Consider the following 15,860-nt stretch of genomic DNA (forward strand, 5'->3'; position numbering starts at 1 on the left):
CACAGGCTTTCGAGACATAATTCATTACCACGTAGCCGGATAGTCAAATCCTTGTTACGGGGGCATTCTGGGCTTGAACCCATGACGGGCATGTTATTGAATCGTTCGAGTTGACGACTGTACCACGGGACCGCTCCAAGCGTAGGAATTAATCGTAGGAAATTTAGTAGAATTTGTATAGTGATGGATGGTACTCACGATTTAGCACACTCTGCTCTGCCGTTTCTCTGCGGGTTGTTTGGTGTCACTTCTTTTGAACACGTTCCTTTCGAATGCAACCAATCCACTTTCGTCTTTTTCAATGAAAGCTCTAAGAAAAATTTTCTTTTTAAAGAACACTAATGTAAATTGTATTAATTTTCATGTTTTAAAAACTAACTTCCTTGTAATGTTGGCGAAGCCTTTCCAAATTCTGAATTTCACTTTTCATTTCTATTGTGTTAATTGTGTCTGGAATTTCGATTCTATCGCGTATCGGACGACGGCGGCAGCTCGCCAGTCCCAGTGTCAACCGGTGCTCGGTGCAAGTAGTGCTGGGTGCGCACAGCCTACTTCAACCCGAACCCGGATGACAGCTCGTGCCCTCAGAATTTCAGGCTAAACCCTGGTCCCATGGCAAGCTGGCGCGATTCCGCGTACGTCGTGCCGCCAAGATGAAAGCCCGCATTGTCCGGCACGGCATCATCGCCCTGGAAAAGCGAAAAACGAAGCATAAAAAACAATTAAATTTGGCTACTCACGAATGGGAAAAGTGTGTGTCCCTTTCACTTCCACTTACCAGCTTTTTAAACTCTCCACCACCGCTCGGCGGCTTGGGGCTGGAGGCGAGCGCTTTCTTCAGCCCGAGCTCACTCTTGGCCGGCCAGGTGGGGAACATGGCCGGATCGATCGGCAGCGGCAGCTCCTTGAAGTAGTTGTGCTGCAGGGCCGCCTCCGCCGTCAGCCGTTGCTTCGGATCGAACGTCAGCAGGCCTTGGAGCAGCGAAATGCCCAACTCGCTCGTAAGGTGGGCGAACTTCTTCCTCAAGTTCGACACCGGATACTCGGTAAAGGTCATTTTCTGTACGGCCGGCAGCTCGTTGTACCCCGGCCAGATCTTTTCGTTCGGCGTGCCCAAATCCTTGAAGATGCGGTTCAGCTGATCGATTTCTGTCTTGCCCGGGAAGAGTGCCGCCATCGAGAGAAACTCCGCAAAGATGCAACCGACCGACCAGATGTCGATGGGGGTGGAGTATTCCTTGCAGCAGAGCAGCAGTTCGGGCGCCCGGTACCAGAGCGTAACGACGATCGAGGTGTACGGTTTGAGGGGGGAACCGTACTCGCGGGCGAGCCCGAAATCACCCACCTTCAGGATGCCTTTGTGGGACAGGAGCAGATTGGACGTTTTCAGATCCCGGTGCAGGATCCAGTTGTCGTGCAGGTGAGCGACGGCCCGGAGCAGCTGCTGCGTTAGACATTTGACCTCGCCGGGGAGAAAGACCTGCTTCTTGTGCTTCATCGTTTCCATCAGCGACTTCAGATCGTGCTCGACGTAATCCATCACGATGAAGATTTTGTCCATATTGCTGCCGACCACAATCTCCCGCACGGTCACAATGTTCGGGTGCTGCCCCTTGAGCAGTGTGTTAATCTCCCGCAGGGACGTAATGGGGAAGCCCTCCTTTTCCTTCTCCATCTTTAGTCGCTTCAGGGCGACAATCTCTTCGGTGCGTTTGTCCTTCGCCCGGTACACCACACCGTACGTGCCTTCCTCGATGCGATTGAGGCAGAGGAATTCCTCCACCGAGCGGCAACCCTGTATGCCCGGATAGTACGGTGGAAGTGTATCCTTCACCTCCACCTCTTTCGATTCCTCCTCACCGACCGCTGGTTTTGCTTCGCCGGACGCTTTTCCTTCCTCGCCCTTTCCCTCATCATCACCTCCACCGCCGCCGGTTGGACGCTTTCTTGCCTCTTCTTCTCTCGAGCGGCTGCGACTGCTTGGACTGCGACTATCACGTCCCTCGTGCCGTCGGTGCCGTCGAGGACTTCGCGAACGACTTCGCGAACCCGATTCCGAACCCGAACGTGAGTTCGTTGGCGATCGGGACTGGGAGTTGTACGAGCCGGAATGGCGACGATCCGATTTTGCCAAATCGCCCACCGAAAGCGGACTTCCCGGTGGATGCTCCTCGTCCCGCTCGTCCTCCTCCGAACCGTGCGAGGAGCTGGTGTGTGAGTGGGAGGACGCATGTCGATTCCGGTGGTGCCGCTTTCGCTCTCTGCCCCGTTCGCCTCGACGCTTCGTACCCCGCTGGTCAGCGGCTCTTCGTGCGCGGTCGTCCTCCGGCACCATCTCAACGTCATCGTCCTCGTACGACGGGCGCTCCTCTTCCTCTTCTTCCTCCTCTTCTTCCATCTCTCCGTCGTCCTCCTCGTCGGTGTCTTCCTCCGATTCCGTCTCGATGCCCCTGCCACGCTCCTCCTCCTTGCGCAGCCGCCTTGCTTCCAGCTCTTCCCGTGCCAGCTCCTTCCGGCGGAGCATCTCCCGGTCCGCTTCCAGCAGCTTCGCCCGACGCTCCTCCTGCTCCTTTTCCTCCGCCGTGCGGGGTGGTGCACTCGACGTTTTCTGTTGGTGGTAGTGGGAATGGTCGGGGCTTTCCAGCACCTCCACCACCTCCTCGGCATGTCGCCGACGATCGCCGTCATGGTGTCGTGTGCGTTCCCTCGCGGCTCCTTCATTTGCTTGCTCCTCCTCGCGGTACCGGCGATGCAGATGCTGCTCCCGGCGGCGTTCCCTCTTCTCCGCATAGTACTCCTCCTCCTCCGCGTGCATCTGTTCTGCCTCCCGGTCACGGTCGCGGCCTCCCTCCGTGCCACGCTTCGAGTCCCGCCGGTTCTTTTTGTGCAACAGCCGGGTACGCAGATCTTCCATGATTTTCTCCGGATCGGTCGCTTTTTCTTCCGCCCGGCGCTGCTGCTTTTCGTTGTACTCTCGCTCACGCTCCCTTTCTCGGTCGGTGCGCTCGCCCCGGTGCTCCCGCTCACCGCGGTCCCGGTTCCGTTCCCGCTTGCTGTGATACGTTTCACGCATTTCCCCGTAGAATGGGTTCATTTCGTACCGCGACGAGTGATGTTTGTCTCGGGAGCTGGTTTCTCTGCCGCTGCCGCTTCGATCCCGTCCACTTCCCGAGCGCGATGAAGAGCCCTGCCCCTGCCCTGGGTGTCGGTGCTGCTCACGACCGCCGGCTGCATGATGCTCCCGCTCGCGGTAGTAGTGCTCCCGCTCCATCCGATTGCTTCCACGGTCAACGCGCCGTTCGCCACCACGGTCCCGGTCGCGGTCACCTTCCCGCTCCATCATCATGTGATGGCGCAGATGGTCCTTGGCGTGCCGTCGATCCTTCCCCTTCCTGTCCTTGCGCTTGCTCATGCCATAGTAGGTGCTGCTCGCCTGCGGTGGTTTGATGTCCAGCGAGTCGGTCGTTTCCTCGTCGTCCGATGGGCTCAGCTCGACGCCGCTCATCACTTGTCCATCTTCGCTCTGTTCGGCATCACTCATGATTTTCTTTTCTTGCCACAAAATGCACCGAAAAAACTCACGGGAGTTTCACAACAGAATGTGTTTTCTTCCGCACGGCAACGATGCCCCAGAATGACAACCAGAACGACGCCGTCAGTGTGGCCAGATTATTTTGGCAGATTTCGGCAGGAGCACCAAAATTTTATCGGTAGTTTTCGGAAAGAGTTTCAGATTTGTCAGTAGTTTTCGGTAGGTTTTAACTAGAAACTTAGTTAAAAAAAGTGCTAAGCGGGGGGAAGAGGGGGGCAGGGTGCTGATGCGCAAAACGAAAGTTCCATCTGACGAGAAAATGCATCTAGGATATGGATTGGGATATGAATTAGATTTAGTTCAGCGGTCACACAAATGCTGGTCTTTCTGAAGTGTCGATCTGAAAATTGTGTTAGAGCGTTTCTACATACACCGAGCATGCAGCTGAGAAAATAACTGACAGCATGCTTTGACAGCGACTGACAGCATTTTCGGTGAGAGAATTCTCCTCGGCATGCAAAGAACGATGGAGCTGAGAAAAAATTGAATTGGCAGTTTATAGCGATCGATCAATTATAGTTTGCATTTTCGCCGTCTAATAATCGTAGATATATTATTAAAAAGTAAAAGAAACTTTTTTGACTTCATTTTAGCGATTAAAATGGGTTTTTTCAACATCATTTTAAAAGTCTCATCTCGGCGCTTTTCAGAGCTTCTACACACGCCAGCGTGAGAAACCGGTTGTCAATTCTCTCACAGCCATCTCTCAGCTGCAGTCTCGGTGTATGTAGAAACGCTCTTAGAAATTCTAAGCCTTTTCTCGGGGCTCCACGGGACCGCTTTGGGCCGCTATAGTGCTCTATCGGATACGATTGTATCATACGTGCTGTCGTTAGATTTTTGCTGGATAATTTAGATTGACTAGATTATTTAGCTGAGTTTTATAGATCAATAATAAAAAAAGATTTTAAGACTTTTTGGTCAGTATTATGAGAAAATCTGTGATTTTCGGTAGGATAAATGGAAAATCGGTAGTTTTAAGAGGCTCATCTGTGAGTCGGTAGGCATATCAAAAATCGGTAGGAATACAGATAAATCGGTATTTCTGGTCACTTTGATGCTACTTGGGTACTGCTGTCAGTGCAAAACGTAAACAAAAGCACTTCGGTCCACCGGCAGCCGAGCTGCTCCTGTGGGTTTTTGTGCCGTCGACAGGATAATAATTTAATTAATCTTTACCATTAACAAGTTGGAAACAATGTACAAGCTAGTCAGAAGCACCACCACCCGACTGTCCACCCTGAACCGGGCCAGCGTTCACAGAGGCCCCACAAACGATGTGCCTCCGGCCATCGGCCCCACTCCCGATCTCGATCCGGAAATCAGCAAAAAGATACAGGAAGACAAAAAGCGTCTCCAGTGGCGCACACCGTACTCTGACCGGCCGGACAGCTTCTACAGCGCGTTCAAACTGTTCGCGTCGGAAAACCGTAACTCTGAGCTGGTGGAAAAGATGCAACAACCGATCGACCTCTCGCCGTCGGCCATCCTGGAATGGTGGCAGAAGCGTCGCACCACCATCGAGGCGCACATGCAAAAGTTTATCCCGGAGCGGCATGCCACCCTCGGGGACGACATTGCCACGGCACACTTTATCGTGCATCGGGGCGGATCCGTGCGGTAAGAACGGTTGTGTAACAGCCTGTGGATTGGTTCCATGCTCAATCATTCCTTGGTTTTTCGTTTTTTTTATAGATTCCGCGGAAGTGACAAATGGATTCAGAAAGACGAAGACGACGAGTACGACTTACCGCGGCACCACATCCCGGGCATGGTGCTGGAGGAGGTACGCTGCGACGGCATGACGCTCTTCTACGAAGGCATGGAAAACATCCAAAAGCTGCTCCGGCTGAAGCATCTGTCGTTCGAGAAGGTGGCACGGTTTGACGATTGGTATCTGGATCGGATCTCCGGCAACGTGCTGCCCTCGCTGGAGCGGCTAAACTTGCGCGGGACGTCCGTTACCCACCGGGGGCTGAATTGTTTGTACCGTTTGCCCAGCTTGAAGGTGCTGCTGGTCGACGATCCAGAAAAGGACATACACTGGAAGCTGACGGTGGCCATGCTAGAGGAATGGAATCCTAATCTGCGTGTCGTGGCGAGTGAATGAATAGGGAAAGGAGAATCGAAATTTTCCCCCGAATAAAATGACCATAGCTAGCTGAAATGTCTTGTCTGAATCGTGTTTTTTCAGATGTAAACAAAAGCGCACCGTAGCCTATATAAACCCTGACAAGCTGCAATCTGTCAACGGGGCGTTTGTTTGTGTTCGTTCGGTGCAGCGCTCGGAAGGTTAGAGCGGAACCCTTATCAGTGCGGAGGACGGCCTTTTTTTTTTGGTGTGTGGAGCTGCATTCGGGGGACATGGGCTGCTGATGATGAGCAGGATTATCGTTTGTTCGTTGCCTAACTCAGATTAGCTGCGTAGAAGTGAATACGATGTCAATTACTGTAGAAATCAAGCTTCGCCGTGCGAACAAAGTGTACTACGAAGGGGTACGTAGGAGTAAGGGGGAGGTTTCCCGTGTTTTTCACAATAATTATTCCGTTCCTTCACCCCATCGTTCCTCCGCAGGAAACGGTTTCCGGTGTGGTGCAGATCGTGTGCGGGTCGGAAACGAAGCACGATGGCATTGCGCTCGCCCTCGAGGGCTCGGTCAACCTGCAGATCAGCAACAAGAACGTGGGCATCTTCGAGGCACTGTACAACAGCGTCAAACCGATCGCCCTGCTCAACCAGCACACGGATCTGGCGCCATCCGGCAAGCTGCCCATCGGCGCCAGCGAATTTCCCTTCGAGTTTCCGCTCATCTGCCCGAAGGAACCGAAAACGCTGTACGAAACGTACCACGGCGTGTTTGTGAACATCACGTACATGCTGCGGTGCGACATCAAGCGCAGCTTTCTCGCCAAAAGTGTGCAGAAAACGCAACAGTTCATCATCCAGTACCGGCCGATGGTGGAGCACCCGCCGAAGGAGGTACAGTTTTCGATCAGCCCCGATACGCTGCAGAAAACGGCCAAAGAGCGGATCTCCATACCGAGGTTTCTCATTTCCGGCACGCTCGATTCGACCGACTGCTGCGTGACGAAACCGTTCACGGGCAGCGTGACGGTGCACCATACGGAGGTGGCCATCAAGTCGATCGAGATACAGCTGGTGCGGGTGGAGACGTGCGGCTGCGCGGAGGGTTACTCGCGTGATGCGACGGAAATACAGAACATCCAGATCGCGGACGGGAACGTGTGCCCGAAGGTGGCGATACCGATCTACATGACGCTGCCGAGGCTTTTCACCTGTCCGACGCTGATAACGAAGAATTTTAAAGTTGGTAAGTGGGTCGATTTTGAAAAGGTTCGTTTTTTTACATCGCCAATTTAAATTTGCTTCTTTTTCTCCCTCCCGCGCCACAGAGTTTGAGGTGAATCTCGTTATAATTTTTGGGGACGATTATCTGGTGACGGAAAACTTTCAAATACTCCTTAACAGAACGGCGTAATAGGGAGGTGCGTGACAACTGCCTTCGCATTCCAATCATTTAATCTTCTGAAGCAATAAACGTAACGGCCGAAAGCTACATCCAAAATCCACACCGGTAAGAAGCGGCTTTATTTGCTAGCTGAAAGGTTGGCGGTCTACGTTGGTTGTTTCGTCTAGCTGACCATTCAGCGTCCGTATCCTAATGGCAATCCGTGTGCTAACGTACAGCTCCAGCAGATCGCGTCCCATGCGGGGATGACGGGTGAGAATGGAATCGACAATACTTTCCGCCAATCTGTCCTTTTGCTCGTGCATCATGCCGCACACGTAAGATTCAAGCTGTTTCGCCTGCTCTCTCCAAAGGGCGGAGGGTTTCACACAGCCAAAAGCATCACCCATTGGCTTCACGACGTACTGTCCGCCTGTACGCTCAATAACCGAGGAGGTTTCTCCGAGATAGTCATACTTTTGGCCCAATCGAGCCACTATCATGTGAGTTAAGTAATCACAAGCATTAGCGTCGGTTACAGCATCCAGCTCCGGGTCCGATGGATCATCCGATCGGCGAAGACTTTCCACGGGAATTTCCCCCAAAAGATTCGCTTGTTGCAAGTGTAAACTCGTTACATGTGGATATCCCTCCACTGAGCCGAGGGAGCACGTTTTGCAGAGTTGAAATAGAACGTCATTTACAGAGAGTGGACGGAATGTTGGAGCGTGTCGTTGGATGCTTTCCTTCAGTTTGCAGATCGTGCCATTCATCGGCATTGTGCTCAACGGTAGCATTGGCAATCCCTTCACTTCCCCGGGATAGTACGCTCTCAGATCGAGCAGCAACTTGCGCATCGAGTTGATGGAAAGAAGAACGGCTTGCGGGAGGAACTCGTAGTCGGCATTCACGCACCGTATACTTTCCATCACATCGTACATCCCATCCAGCACGATGTTCTGCTCGTCTTCGCACACCCCGTACGGTAGTTCGGTAATCAGGTGCTGCTTGGGAGTGAAATTTTGGCCGTTGGTAGTCATGCACAGGTCGCACCAATCGACGAAAAGATCGAACAGGGTCGTCACTGTGGACAGGAGACCTTCCTCGTCATCGTCGGTGTGAGCGAGCAGCCTTAGTGCGGTTGTTGTTTTGAGAGATATAAATTCCCGCGCAAGATCGGGATTGTTCTCGAGCTCCAGAAGAGCCTGCAAATATATAAAATAATCGTGTTTTACTCAAATTTTAATTCTTCGACATGCTTTCTTACGCACCCCGTCGCTTAGGTATCGCTGGTAAATGGTACTGCTGTCGGAAAGGACCGACAGCAGCGTCGCTTTCGTGATCGCCAGATTGTTCTCCTGCATCACGAACCCATCTTCGATCAGTATGCGATGGATGGTGGCCAACGTTCGGGCGGGGCAGGTGTACAGATAGACCGCATCATCCGTTACCGGATGGCGTATGTAGTGCTGATCGGCGCTTACGTTCAATGCGTCCCATGTGCGCACAATCGCCGCGTCACAGTCAGTCGTGATGGCAACCACGTGGTAACCGATGTTATGCAGCTCTGTGATGGTTTTTTCTACCCTTTCCCGGCTTAGAATGAGATCAAAATCAGTGTGCACAATCTGCTGCCAGCGGGCAAACACTCCCTGCACGGTGAGGCAATGAAGTTGCGCGTTGGGACCAACGATTTGATCGCGCGTGCCATCGTACCGGTACCGGACGGGTGCGTTGGTGCGGATCAGGCTCAGCGTGCAGACAAGTTCGACCTTTTTAAGCGCTGATTTGTGCAGCTCCAGCAACCGGAATGCCGCTGCACTGTGACCCGTTTCCAAATAAACGGAATGTATCCACCGAGCGAGTTGTGGCGCGTCCGGCAGTGGATAGCGCAACTGTTGGCGTACGTACGCGAACGCTTCCATGCTGATGCAGCGGAGTTGGAGCGCTTTGGCTAGCTCATCTTCCGTCCACAGCACTTGCGCCGCCGTTTGTTCCGGCAGCTCGGCCAGAATCGATGCCAACTGCCCTTCACCGAACCGACCGGCCAAAAGCTCCGTAATGCGGTCCTCGACGTGCCGGTTCGTGTGTTCCTTCAGCTCCTGCAGCAAGATGGCCACGTTCACCAGTTCCGCCTTGGCAAAGTTAATCTTTTCCGTCTTGCCGTCGATCGTGGCACGCAGCCGGCCGATTTCTTCCCGCTGCCAGCGCGTTTCCTGCTCTAGCTCCACAATCCGCTGCACCAGCTCCTCCTCGCTCATGGGCGGTATGATGTGTAGCGGCTTCACCGAGCCATCCGCCCGCTCCCGTCCCATCATTCGCTCGCACACGTGCTTGCGAAATGGGTTCACGATCGGTTCCGATGCGGCCACTTCACCGCTCAACAGTTTATCCACCTCCTGCATGCGCTTCTTTCGATCCTCCTCTTCGGTAGAGGCTGCATTCGTGGTCCGTTTCAGCTGCTGGCTTACCGAGCGGATCGTTGGCATGGCGTCCTTTTGCAGCGTCATCCGCTTCGTTCCGTACAGTAGCTCACCGCGCAGATCACGCTCAAAGCATTCCGGGGTGAAGTGGCTGCTGCACAGGAATTTGTAGGCCGATTTGGGAAAGCTTTCCTTGGGCAGGTCGCAGAACTCTATCCATCGATCGCGCCGTGCCGGATTGGTGGGAAACTTGTGATAGGTGATGCGCTCCAGCGCATCGTCCGTTTGCTGGTCAGTGATGTTGGACCGGTTTTGGCACAGGGCACAGCTCCGAACGGCGGACATTCTCGAGAGGTGCCGGCGAAAAGCGAGAAAACACACATTGAACAGAAGAAAATCCGTTGCACACCAAACAAACCCTTTTGTGAATTTTAGCGACTGACAGTTGACTTTGTTTACAAACACAAACCGGCAAGCAACTGTCTCCGGTGGCACTTTTGACAGAATTGGTAGGAAAAATTGCTGTTCGTTAATTTTTACCAATTTCCCCGTATTATGAAACAACTTAACCAGATCATGGCACGTGTATTAATTGAGCTTTTTTTGCTACATGAACAAAAACTGTAAAATTTCACGCACAAAAAAGAGAGAAACTAATAAAAAGCCATACAAGTGCATGGATGGAAGCTTCCACTGCTTGCCTACTTGGCAGATCGAAACGAAACGTCAACAAGTCCGTATACGCTGTGCTGTGCTCCGTCGCGAGACTGTTTACATCCCCGTGCAAACGCTTTTATTTCACTCCATTATCTACAAATTAACGAAAACCCCTGATTGCTAACGGTGGGCTCGTGTCTCCCACGTCCGTCCTGTGCTGTGCTTCACGTCGGTTTCGTCTTCATATACTCGGCTTTGATACTTTCCCGGTCGGCAACATCTGGCAGGTAAGGGAAGATACCGTTCGCGCGTCGATCCGCTCGCACTTTGTTCTAGAAGTAGGGAAATTCGTTACGCCCAACTCGCAAACGATGCTAACGACCCGCTAGCCGCCCGCTTCGTACCCAAAACTCCTTGCAATTGTTGTAGTTTGCATAATACAGCTCACACTTGCCGTGGTCGAAGTTGTTCTTGCTGAGACATTTGTAGGACAGTTCCTGCTCCTGTGGGTGCGGGGAATGGGCGGGTGGTGTGGTTAGGTTGCATTCGTAATTTCGCTTGCGTTGGGCTTACCTTCAAACAGGGGTTGTTCTTTTCGGCTTCGTAATTTTTCGGCATTGTGTAAAATTTGCGGAAGGTTTTGTTTTGGGTCGTGTGTGCGCTGGATGTGTGCCGAACAGCTGACTTTGACAGATAGGGGGATGATTTGTGTTTCGAGGGGTACGGCTGTGTAATTTTGCTATGGGAGCAGCTGAATGGGATTTGAAATGACCGTTTTTTCCGTTTGTTTGTGTAAATCGATTTTAAAAGCGCTGCAACTGATAAGTGTGCGTATTATTTTCGAAAGTTAAAGTTGTGTGGCCCTTCCGCTCACAGGACACAACAATAATTGTATAATAATGGATTTTGTTATGACTTTTAATTGTAGCAAGTGCGGTGTTTGCTCGTGTTGCAACACCGCTTATGTAGCAGCGGGCCTGGGCGAACGATCACTGTGCCCCCTCCTCCCCCCGGTAAGGACGCAAAAGCTTGACGTGAGCGTGCAACGATGCCACTGTTTGGTAAATCGCAGAAAAGCCCACAGGAGCTGGTGAAGTCGCTGAAGGAGGCGGTCAATGCGCTGGAGCGCGGCGATAAGAAAGCGGAAAAGGCACAGGAAGATGTGAGCAAGAACCTGGTGTCGATCAAGAACATGCTGTGCGGTACGGCCGATGCCGAGCCGCAGACCGAGATCGTCATCTCGCAGCTGGCCCACGAGCTGTACAGCACCGATCTGCTGCTGCTGCTGATACAGAACCTAAACCGCATTGACTTCGAGGGCAAGAAGGACGTGGCACACATCTTCAACAATGTGATCAGACGCCAGATCGGCACCCGACTGCCGACGGTCGAGTACATCTGCACCAAGCCGGAGATTCTGTTCACGCTGATGGCCGGGTACGAGCATCAGGAGATCGCGCTCAACTGTGGCATCATGTTGCGCGAGTGCGCCCGGCACGAGGCGCTCGCCAAGATCATGCTCCACTCGGAGGAGTTTTTCAACTTCTTCCGCTACGTCGAGGTGTCCACGTTCGACATTGCGTCCGATGCGTTCTCCACGTTCAAGGAGCTGCTCACCCGCCACAAGCTGCTGAGCGCGGAGTTTCTCGAGCAGAACTACGACAAGGTGTTTAGCCGGTACGAGGCGCTGCTCAACTCGGAGAACTACGTGACGCGGCGCCAGAGCCTGAAGCTGCTCGGCGAGCTGCTGCTCGACCGGCACAACTTCACCGTGATGACGAAGTACATCTCCAACCCGGACAACCTGAAGCTGATGATGAACATGCTGAAGGAAACGTCGCGCAACATACAGTTCGAGGCGTTCCACGTGTTCAAGGTGTTCGTGGCGAACCCGAACAAACCGAAACCGATCATGGACATACTGCTGCGGAATCAGGAAAAGCTGGTCGACTTTCTTACCCGCTTCCATACCGATCGCTCCGAGGACGAACAGTTTAACGACGAGAAGGCTTACCTGATCATGCAGATCAAGGAGCTAAAGCCCCAGACCCAGGAGGCTCAGCAGTGATTGTGTTGTGGTGGAGGTGGAGGTGGTGGTGTTGCGGTTGAATGCATGCAGCATGTTTCATCAACAAAGCTGAAACACTATAAGCGGGAGCAGTTCAGTAGTTTTTGTGTGTGTGTTTTTTTTTTCTTTCGTTTTTTGGGTTCTTTTTTACGAAAAGCTTTGCGAACACTACTACGCCTTTGCTTAAATAGAAATAAATGTTCTACAGTAGAATAAAGAAATTGAACGCTGGTTATGACTTGTTGGTTGGTTAATGGTTCAAGGAAAACTCATCCTCTCGACAGCGAGCTTATCATCGAAATGGTATCAGATTATTATGAAATCGGCGCAGAATTGGGTATCTGAATAGCATCAACTTTGTTTAGGGGTTTCAAATTAACAATGATTTAGTTTCGAATTTATGAATCAATTAAATATCGAATTACCAACACGCATTGGTATCAGTTTCAAATTGACAATAAATGCTTATAATTATTATGAAATGCTTAAGTTACTGCAAATTTAATCTTCATTGAAGAAAGATAATAAAAGCACATCAAAACTATATTCTTCTTCTTCAACTTAATTGATGCAACAACAGTCCAAGGTTAAAGTAAGGTTTGCAAAACACAAGTAGTGATACAGTAGTAGTGATTTGAATTGATTTAAACAACTTAATTAAGTATATAAGTCAATGTCATATGCGCGTCCTGCTGCTCGGTCCATACGAGTCGTGAACCCACGATGAGCAGAGCGTCGTAATGTTAATTTGTACGACCTGACGTCTGTACCACGGGAGCAGCTCATCGAAAAGGGATCAACTACCAATATAATGAAACAATTCTCAAACAGAGCTCTTCATAGAAACGCCGTAAACCCCTGTGTCGCGCGTGAATTAATTTGATTTTTTTGGGGTTTTTTACTTCTATTTTTAATTAACTCCATGGAAATTAGGTAGAGTTATCAAAATAGATAACTGTTCTGGATTCCAACGGTCCGAAATTAAACGACACATGTTTTCATGTATGTGTGAAGCTACAATCGTCGAGTACTATTTTTATTCGCACAAAAAAAGGGTCATCTGTTCACATCTATGTGTTTGTGGTTGTTGTTGTTTATGTTTATGTGGTTGTTGTTGTTTACTATCCACGTTTCCAGAAGCAGATAACAACGACGCTAAAACACAATGGGCCGGTAAAAAAAGTATCCTTGGTTTTGTTTTCTTCCGGATCTCAAGACTTTAGGCGGCTCACCAGCGGTTGATAAAGAGATTCTTTATTTATCATAAAGGGTTTCTTCAGGGGGAAGAAAAAGAAATGAACCACACGAACGGGATTTATCCAAACAAAAATAAGATGTCTCGAGTTCCGACTTGTTTGTGCTTATGTAGGTCAGGTTTATGTACCATCGATCAGTTGCCTTAAGTCAAACTGCATTATGCACCCTTCGTTTGTAGCTGTGTTCAATGCACTTGTGTACGAAAGATAAAAGAAACTGATCATTCCGAACCCATACTCATCTCTCCCTCAATCTCTCCCTTCCACAGACCGTACGAGGCATACTACAGCATACCCCGAGCAACGGTGAAGCTCGCGTAGATAAGACGCAAAGCGCGAGATAACGAGCGCATCACACAGGCAGCCACTGCGCGGCACTCTAGCAAACACGCCACAACGAAAACCGGTGGTGGGGTCAATTATCGTGTCTCGTGAGGTGGGTTGAATATAAACCCCGAAAAGTTCATTCCGTTTCAGATCACGTACCAAGCAAACAGCAAACGTTATCTTGCAACTCAGTTCAGTTGCACATCTCAGCACGATCGGATCGGAGAGCAGCAGCTTTTGCAGCAATGATGAAAGTTCAAACAGGTAAGTGGTGTGAAAGTGAAGATCATCCATTCCCAGTGGGACTGCAAACCGACTTATATACGCTCGTTTTACCAGTGCGTGGCCCGGTCGATCCGGAGCAGCTCGGGTACACCCTTACGCATGAGCACTTTTCGCTCAACTTCGACAAGATGTACTCGGCCCCGCCGGACGCGGTCGAGGAGTACGTGAGCAAGCGCATTACGCTGGAGAATGTGGGGTACGTGCGGCAGTACCCGTACGGTAGCCGGTACAACATCAACTTCGAAGACTTTGATACACACGAAGCCGTAACGAAGGATGTGGTGGCGTACAAGAAGTTTGGTGGTGGCGCAATCGTAGAGAACACATCGCATGGATTGGGTCGTAATCTGAAGCTGATGCACGATGTGTCGCGGGAAGCGAACGTGCATGTGATTGCTGGCACGGGGCACTACATTCACGTGATGCAGGATGCGGCAACGCACGCGATGAGTGTGGAGCAGATGACGGACCTGTACACGAAGGAGCTGCTGTTTGGCGTGGAGGTGGACGGGTTGGATGAGCCGGTAAAGTGTGGATTTATTGGGGAAGTTGGCAGCGGTTGGCCGATCAGTCACTTCGAGCGGAACGCGATACAGGCGACGGCGGAGGTACAGGGTGTGGTTGGGTGTGGCGTATCGTTCCATCCGGGCAGGGAGCGGGAGGCACCGTACGAGATCGTTCGGCTGTATCTGGAGGCCGGTGGCAGTGCGTCCAAGTGTGTAATGTCCCATCTCGATCGGACGCTGTTCGAGGACGAGGATCTGCTAGAGTTTGCCAAGCTCGGGACGTACCTGCAGTTCGATCTGTTCGGTACGGAGTGTTCGTACTATCAGCTAAACCCGAACTCCTACATGCAGTCGGACGAGCAGCGCATCCAGAAGATTGTCCGTCTGATCGAGGAGGGTTACGCGGAGCGCGTGCTGATGGCGCACGATATACACACGAAGCATCGTCTGGTAAGTGGGAACTGTGCGGCGAAAGGAGAAAGCTCGTTCGTGAGAAGCTAATTTTGGGATGTTATTGCAGACCTCGTTCGGTGGCCACGGGTACAGCCACATACTGAACAACGTGCTGATGCGCTTCTCGCTCCGTGGCATCGACATTAAGACGGTCGACACGATGACGATCGCCAATCCGGCACGCTGGCTCGAGATGAAGGTTTAAGTTTAAGTACCACGGTGTACCCACACCTTTTTTGTGCCCATATTCAGATATTTTAATCAATAAACGCAGCTCCAGCTCTATCTTCTACGTACCACTGGGGAGTGTAAAGTTTACAAGGAGAAAGTGCGTAAAACTGCATCTTCTACCGCATCTTTCACCCCGCTCTGATGCGTGATTCTTATTAGCTTTCGGGTGGCAATCGTTCGCTTTACGGTGTGTCACTGGAGACACATTGAAATGGTTGTGCCGTCGTTGTGCCAGTTTCCGTGCTGTCGTTTCGCTGAGCTGAGGGGTTGGGTTGATTGCCTGCTTACTTCCAGCACTCACTATCCACCTTCCACGTGTTTGTCAGCACAGTCGCCAACTGTCCTGTCCTCGATGCCAGCAGCAACAGCAACTCTTTCGCCTACGTATCGTACACCCGGACCAGGGCAGCGCTGGAGTTTGTTTTCTTATCTTTATTACTACTTCATAAAAGTTTCACAATATAAATTTAAATTTCCTCCCCCCTGCGCCCTTGCTCCTGCAGCATTCCCGCTTTGGAGAAGGTTTGAAACACCGGAACCGGAACCACCCATTCCCACACACACAGAGACAGACCACTGTACATTGGAAAGG

At 51.3% G+C, this 15,860-nt stretch overlaps 7 protein-coding genes across 7 annotated transcripts; 4 read left to right on the plus strand and 3 right to left on the minus strand.

Annotated features, from left to right (window-relative positions):
- Positions 1-320: 320 nt before the first annotated feature.
- LOC1269439 (serine/threonine-protein kinase PITSLRE) lies at positions 321-3,661 on the minus strand. The gene is made up of 2 exons (XM_061653009.1): positions 779-3,661; positions 321-689 (listed from the first exon to the last, which is right to left on the minus strand). Exons 1-2 carry the CDS (start codon positions 3,539-3,541, stop codon positions 585-587), a joined length of 2,868 nt encoding a protein of 955 aa, XP_061508993.1. The 5' UTR covers positions 3,542-3,661; the 3' UTR covers positions 321-584.
- Positions 3,662-4,648: 987 nt separating this feature from the next.
- LOC3291219 (distal membrane-arm assembly complex protein 2) lies at positions 4,649-5,759 on the plus strand. Its single transcript, XM_560368.5, has 2 exons — positions 4,649-5,212; positions 5,288-5,759. Exons 1-2 carry the CDS (start codon positions 4,791-4,793, stop codon positions 5,700-5,702), a joined length of 837 nt encoding a protein of 278 aa, XP_560368.4. The 5' UTR covers positions 4,649-4,790; the 3' UTR covers positions 5,703-5,759.
- A 51-nt stretch (positions 5,760-5,810) lies between these two features.
- On the plus strand, positions 5,811-7,179 carry LOC1269437 (vacuolar protein sorting-associated protein 26C). The gene is made up of 3 exons (XM_308079.5): positions 5,811-6,088; positions 6,168-6,924; positions 7,007-7,179. Exons 1-3 carry the CDS (start codon positions 6,032-6,034, stop codon positions 7,090-7,092), a joined length of 900 nt encoding a protein of 299 aa, XP_308079.4. The 5' UTR covers positions 5,811-6,031; the 3' UTR covers positions 7,093-7,179.
- Positions 7,169-9,991, minus strand: LOC3291218 (uncharacterized). Its single transcript, XM_560365.4, has 2 exons — positions 8,334-9,991; positions 7,169-8,267 (listed from the first exon to the last, which is right to left on the minus strand). The coding sequence occupies exons 1-2, from the start codon at positions 9,828-9,830 to the stop codon at positions 7,209-7,211; spliced, it is 2,556 nt and encodes an 851-aa protein (XP_560365.3). The 5' UTR covers positions 9,831-9,991; the 3' UTR covers positions 7,169-7,208.
- Positions 9,992-10,225: 234 nt separating this feature from the next.
- On the minus strand, positions 10,226-10,856 carry LOC1269443 (coiled-coil-helix-coiled-coil-helix domain-containing protein 7). The gene is made up of 3 exons (XM_308077.4): positions 10,716-10,856; positions 10,547-10,645; positions 10,226-10,474 (listed from the first exon to the last, which is right to left on the minus strand). The coding sequence occupies exons 1-3, from the start codon at positions 10,758-10,760 to the stop codon at positions 10,367-10,369; spliced, it is 252 nt and encodes an 83-aa protein (XP_308077.2). The 5' UTR covers positions 10,761-10,856; the 3' UTR covers positions 10,226-10,366.
- On the plus strand, positions 10,287-12,431 carry LOC1269445 (protein Mo25). The gene is made up of 2 exons (XM_308076.4): positions 10,287-10,429; positions 11,071-12,431. Exon 2 carries the CDS (start codon positions 11,191-11,193, stop codon positions 12,208-12,210), a length of 1,020 nt encoding a protein of 339 aa, XP_308076.3. The 5' UTR covers positions 10,287-10,429; positions 11,071-11,190; the 3' UTR covers positions 12,211-12,431.
- Positions 10,290-15,333, plus strand: LOC1269448 (phosphotriesterase-related protein). The gene is made up of 4 exons (XM_308075.3): positions 10,290-10,429; positions 13,736-14,057; positions 14,133-15,034; positions 15,105-15,333. Exons 2-4 carry the CDS (start codon positions 14,039-14,041, stop codon positions 15,240-15,242), a joined length of 1,059 nt encoding a protein of 352 aa, XP_308075.3. The 5' UTR covers positions 10,290-10,429; positions 13,736-14,038; the 3' UTR covers positions 15,243-15,333.
- The last annotated feature ends 527 nt before the right edge of the window (positions 15,334-15,860 follow it).

The sequence above is a fragment of the Anopheles gambiae genome, chromosome 3, assembly GCF_943734735.2.
Source record: "Anopheles gambiae chromosome 3, idAnoGambNW_F1_1, whole genome shotgun sequence".
NCBI classification, from domain to species: domain Eukaryota; kingdom Metazoa; phylum Arthropoda; class Insecta; order Diptera; family Culicidae; genus Anopheles; species Anopheles gambiae.

Coding starts and splice junctions, on each gene's coding strand:
- LOC1269448 (XM_308075.3), top strand. Junction 15,035..15,104: donor TACACACGAAGCATCGTCTG/GTAAGTGGGAAC, acceptor ATGTTATTGCAG/ACCTCGTTCGGTGGCCACGG.
- LOC3291219 (XM_560368.5), top strand. CDS start 4,791: ATGTACAAGCTAGTCAGAAGCACCACCACCCGACTGTCCACCCTGAAC. Junction 5,213..5,287: donor CATCGGGGCGGATCCGTGCG/GTAAGAACGGTT, acceptor TTTTTTTTATAG/ATTCCGCGGAAGTGACAAAT.
- LOC1269445 (XM_308076.4), top strand. CDS start 11,191: ATGCCACTGTTTGGTAAATCGCAGAAAAGCCCACAGGAGCTGGTGAAG.
- LOC1269437 (XM_308079.5), top strand. CDS start 6,032: ATGTCAATTACTGTAGAAATCAAGCTTCGCCGTGCGAACAAAGTGTAC. Junction 6,089..6,167: donor ACAAAGTGTACTACGAAGGG/GTACGTAGGAGT, acceptor GTTCCTCCGCAG/GAAACGGTTTCCGGTGTGGT. Junction 6,925..7,006: donor AACGAAGAATTTTAAAGTTG/GTAAGTGGGTCG, acceptor CCCGCGCCACAG/AGTTTGAGGTGAATCTCGTT.
- LOC1269439 (XM_061653009.1), bottom strand. CDS start 3,541: ATGAGTGATGCCGAACAGAGCGAAGATGGACAAGTGATGAGCGGCGTC. Junction 690..778: donor GTGGAGAGTTTAAAAAGCTG/GTAAGTGGAAGT, acceptor TCGCTTTTCCAG/GGCGATGATGCCGTGCCGGA.
- LOC3291218 (XM_560365.4), bottom strand. CDS start 9,830: ATGTCCGCCGTTCGGAGCTGTGCCCTGTGCCAAAACCGGTCCAACATC. Junction 8,268..8,333: donor AGCGATACCTAAGCGACGGG/GTGCGTAAGAAA, acceptor ATATATTTGCAG/GCTCTTCTGGAGCTCGAGAA.
- LOC1269443 (XM_308077.4), bottom strand. CDS start 10,760: ATGCCGAAAAATTACGAAGCCGAAAAGAACAACCCCTGTTTGAAG. Junction 10,646..10,715: donor AGAACAACCCCTGTTTGAAG/GTAAGCCCAACG, acceptor CCGCACCCACAG/GAGCAGGAACTGTCCTACAA. Junction 10,475..10,546: donor ACAATTGCAAGGAGTTTTGG/GTACGAAGCGGG, acceptor CCCTACTTCTAG/AACAAAGTGCGAGCGGATCG.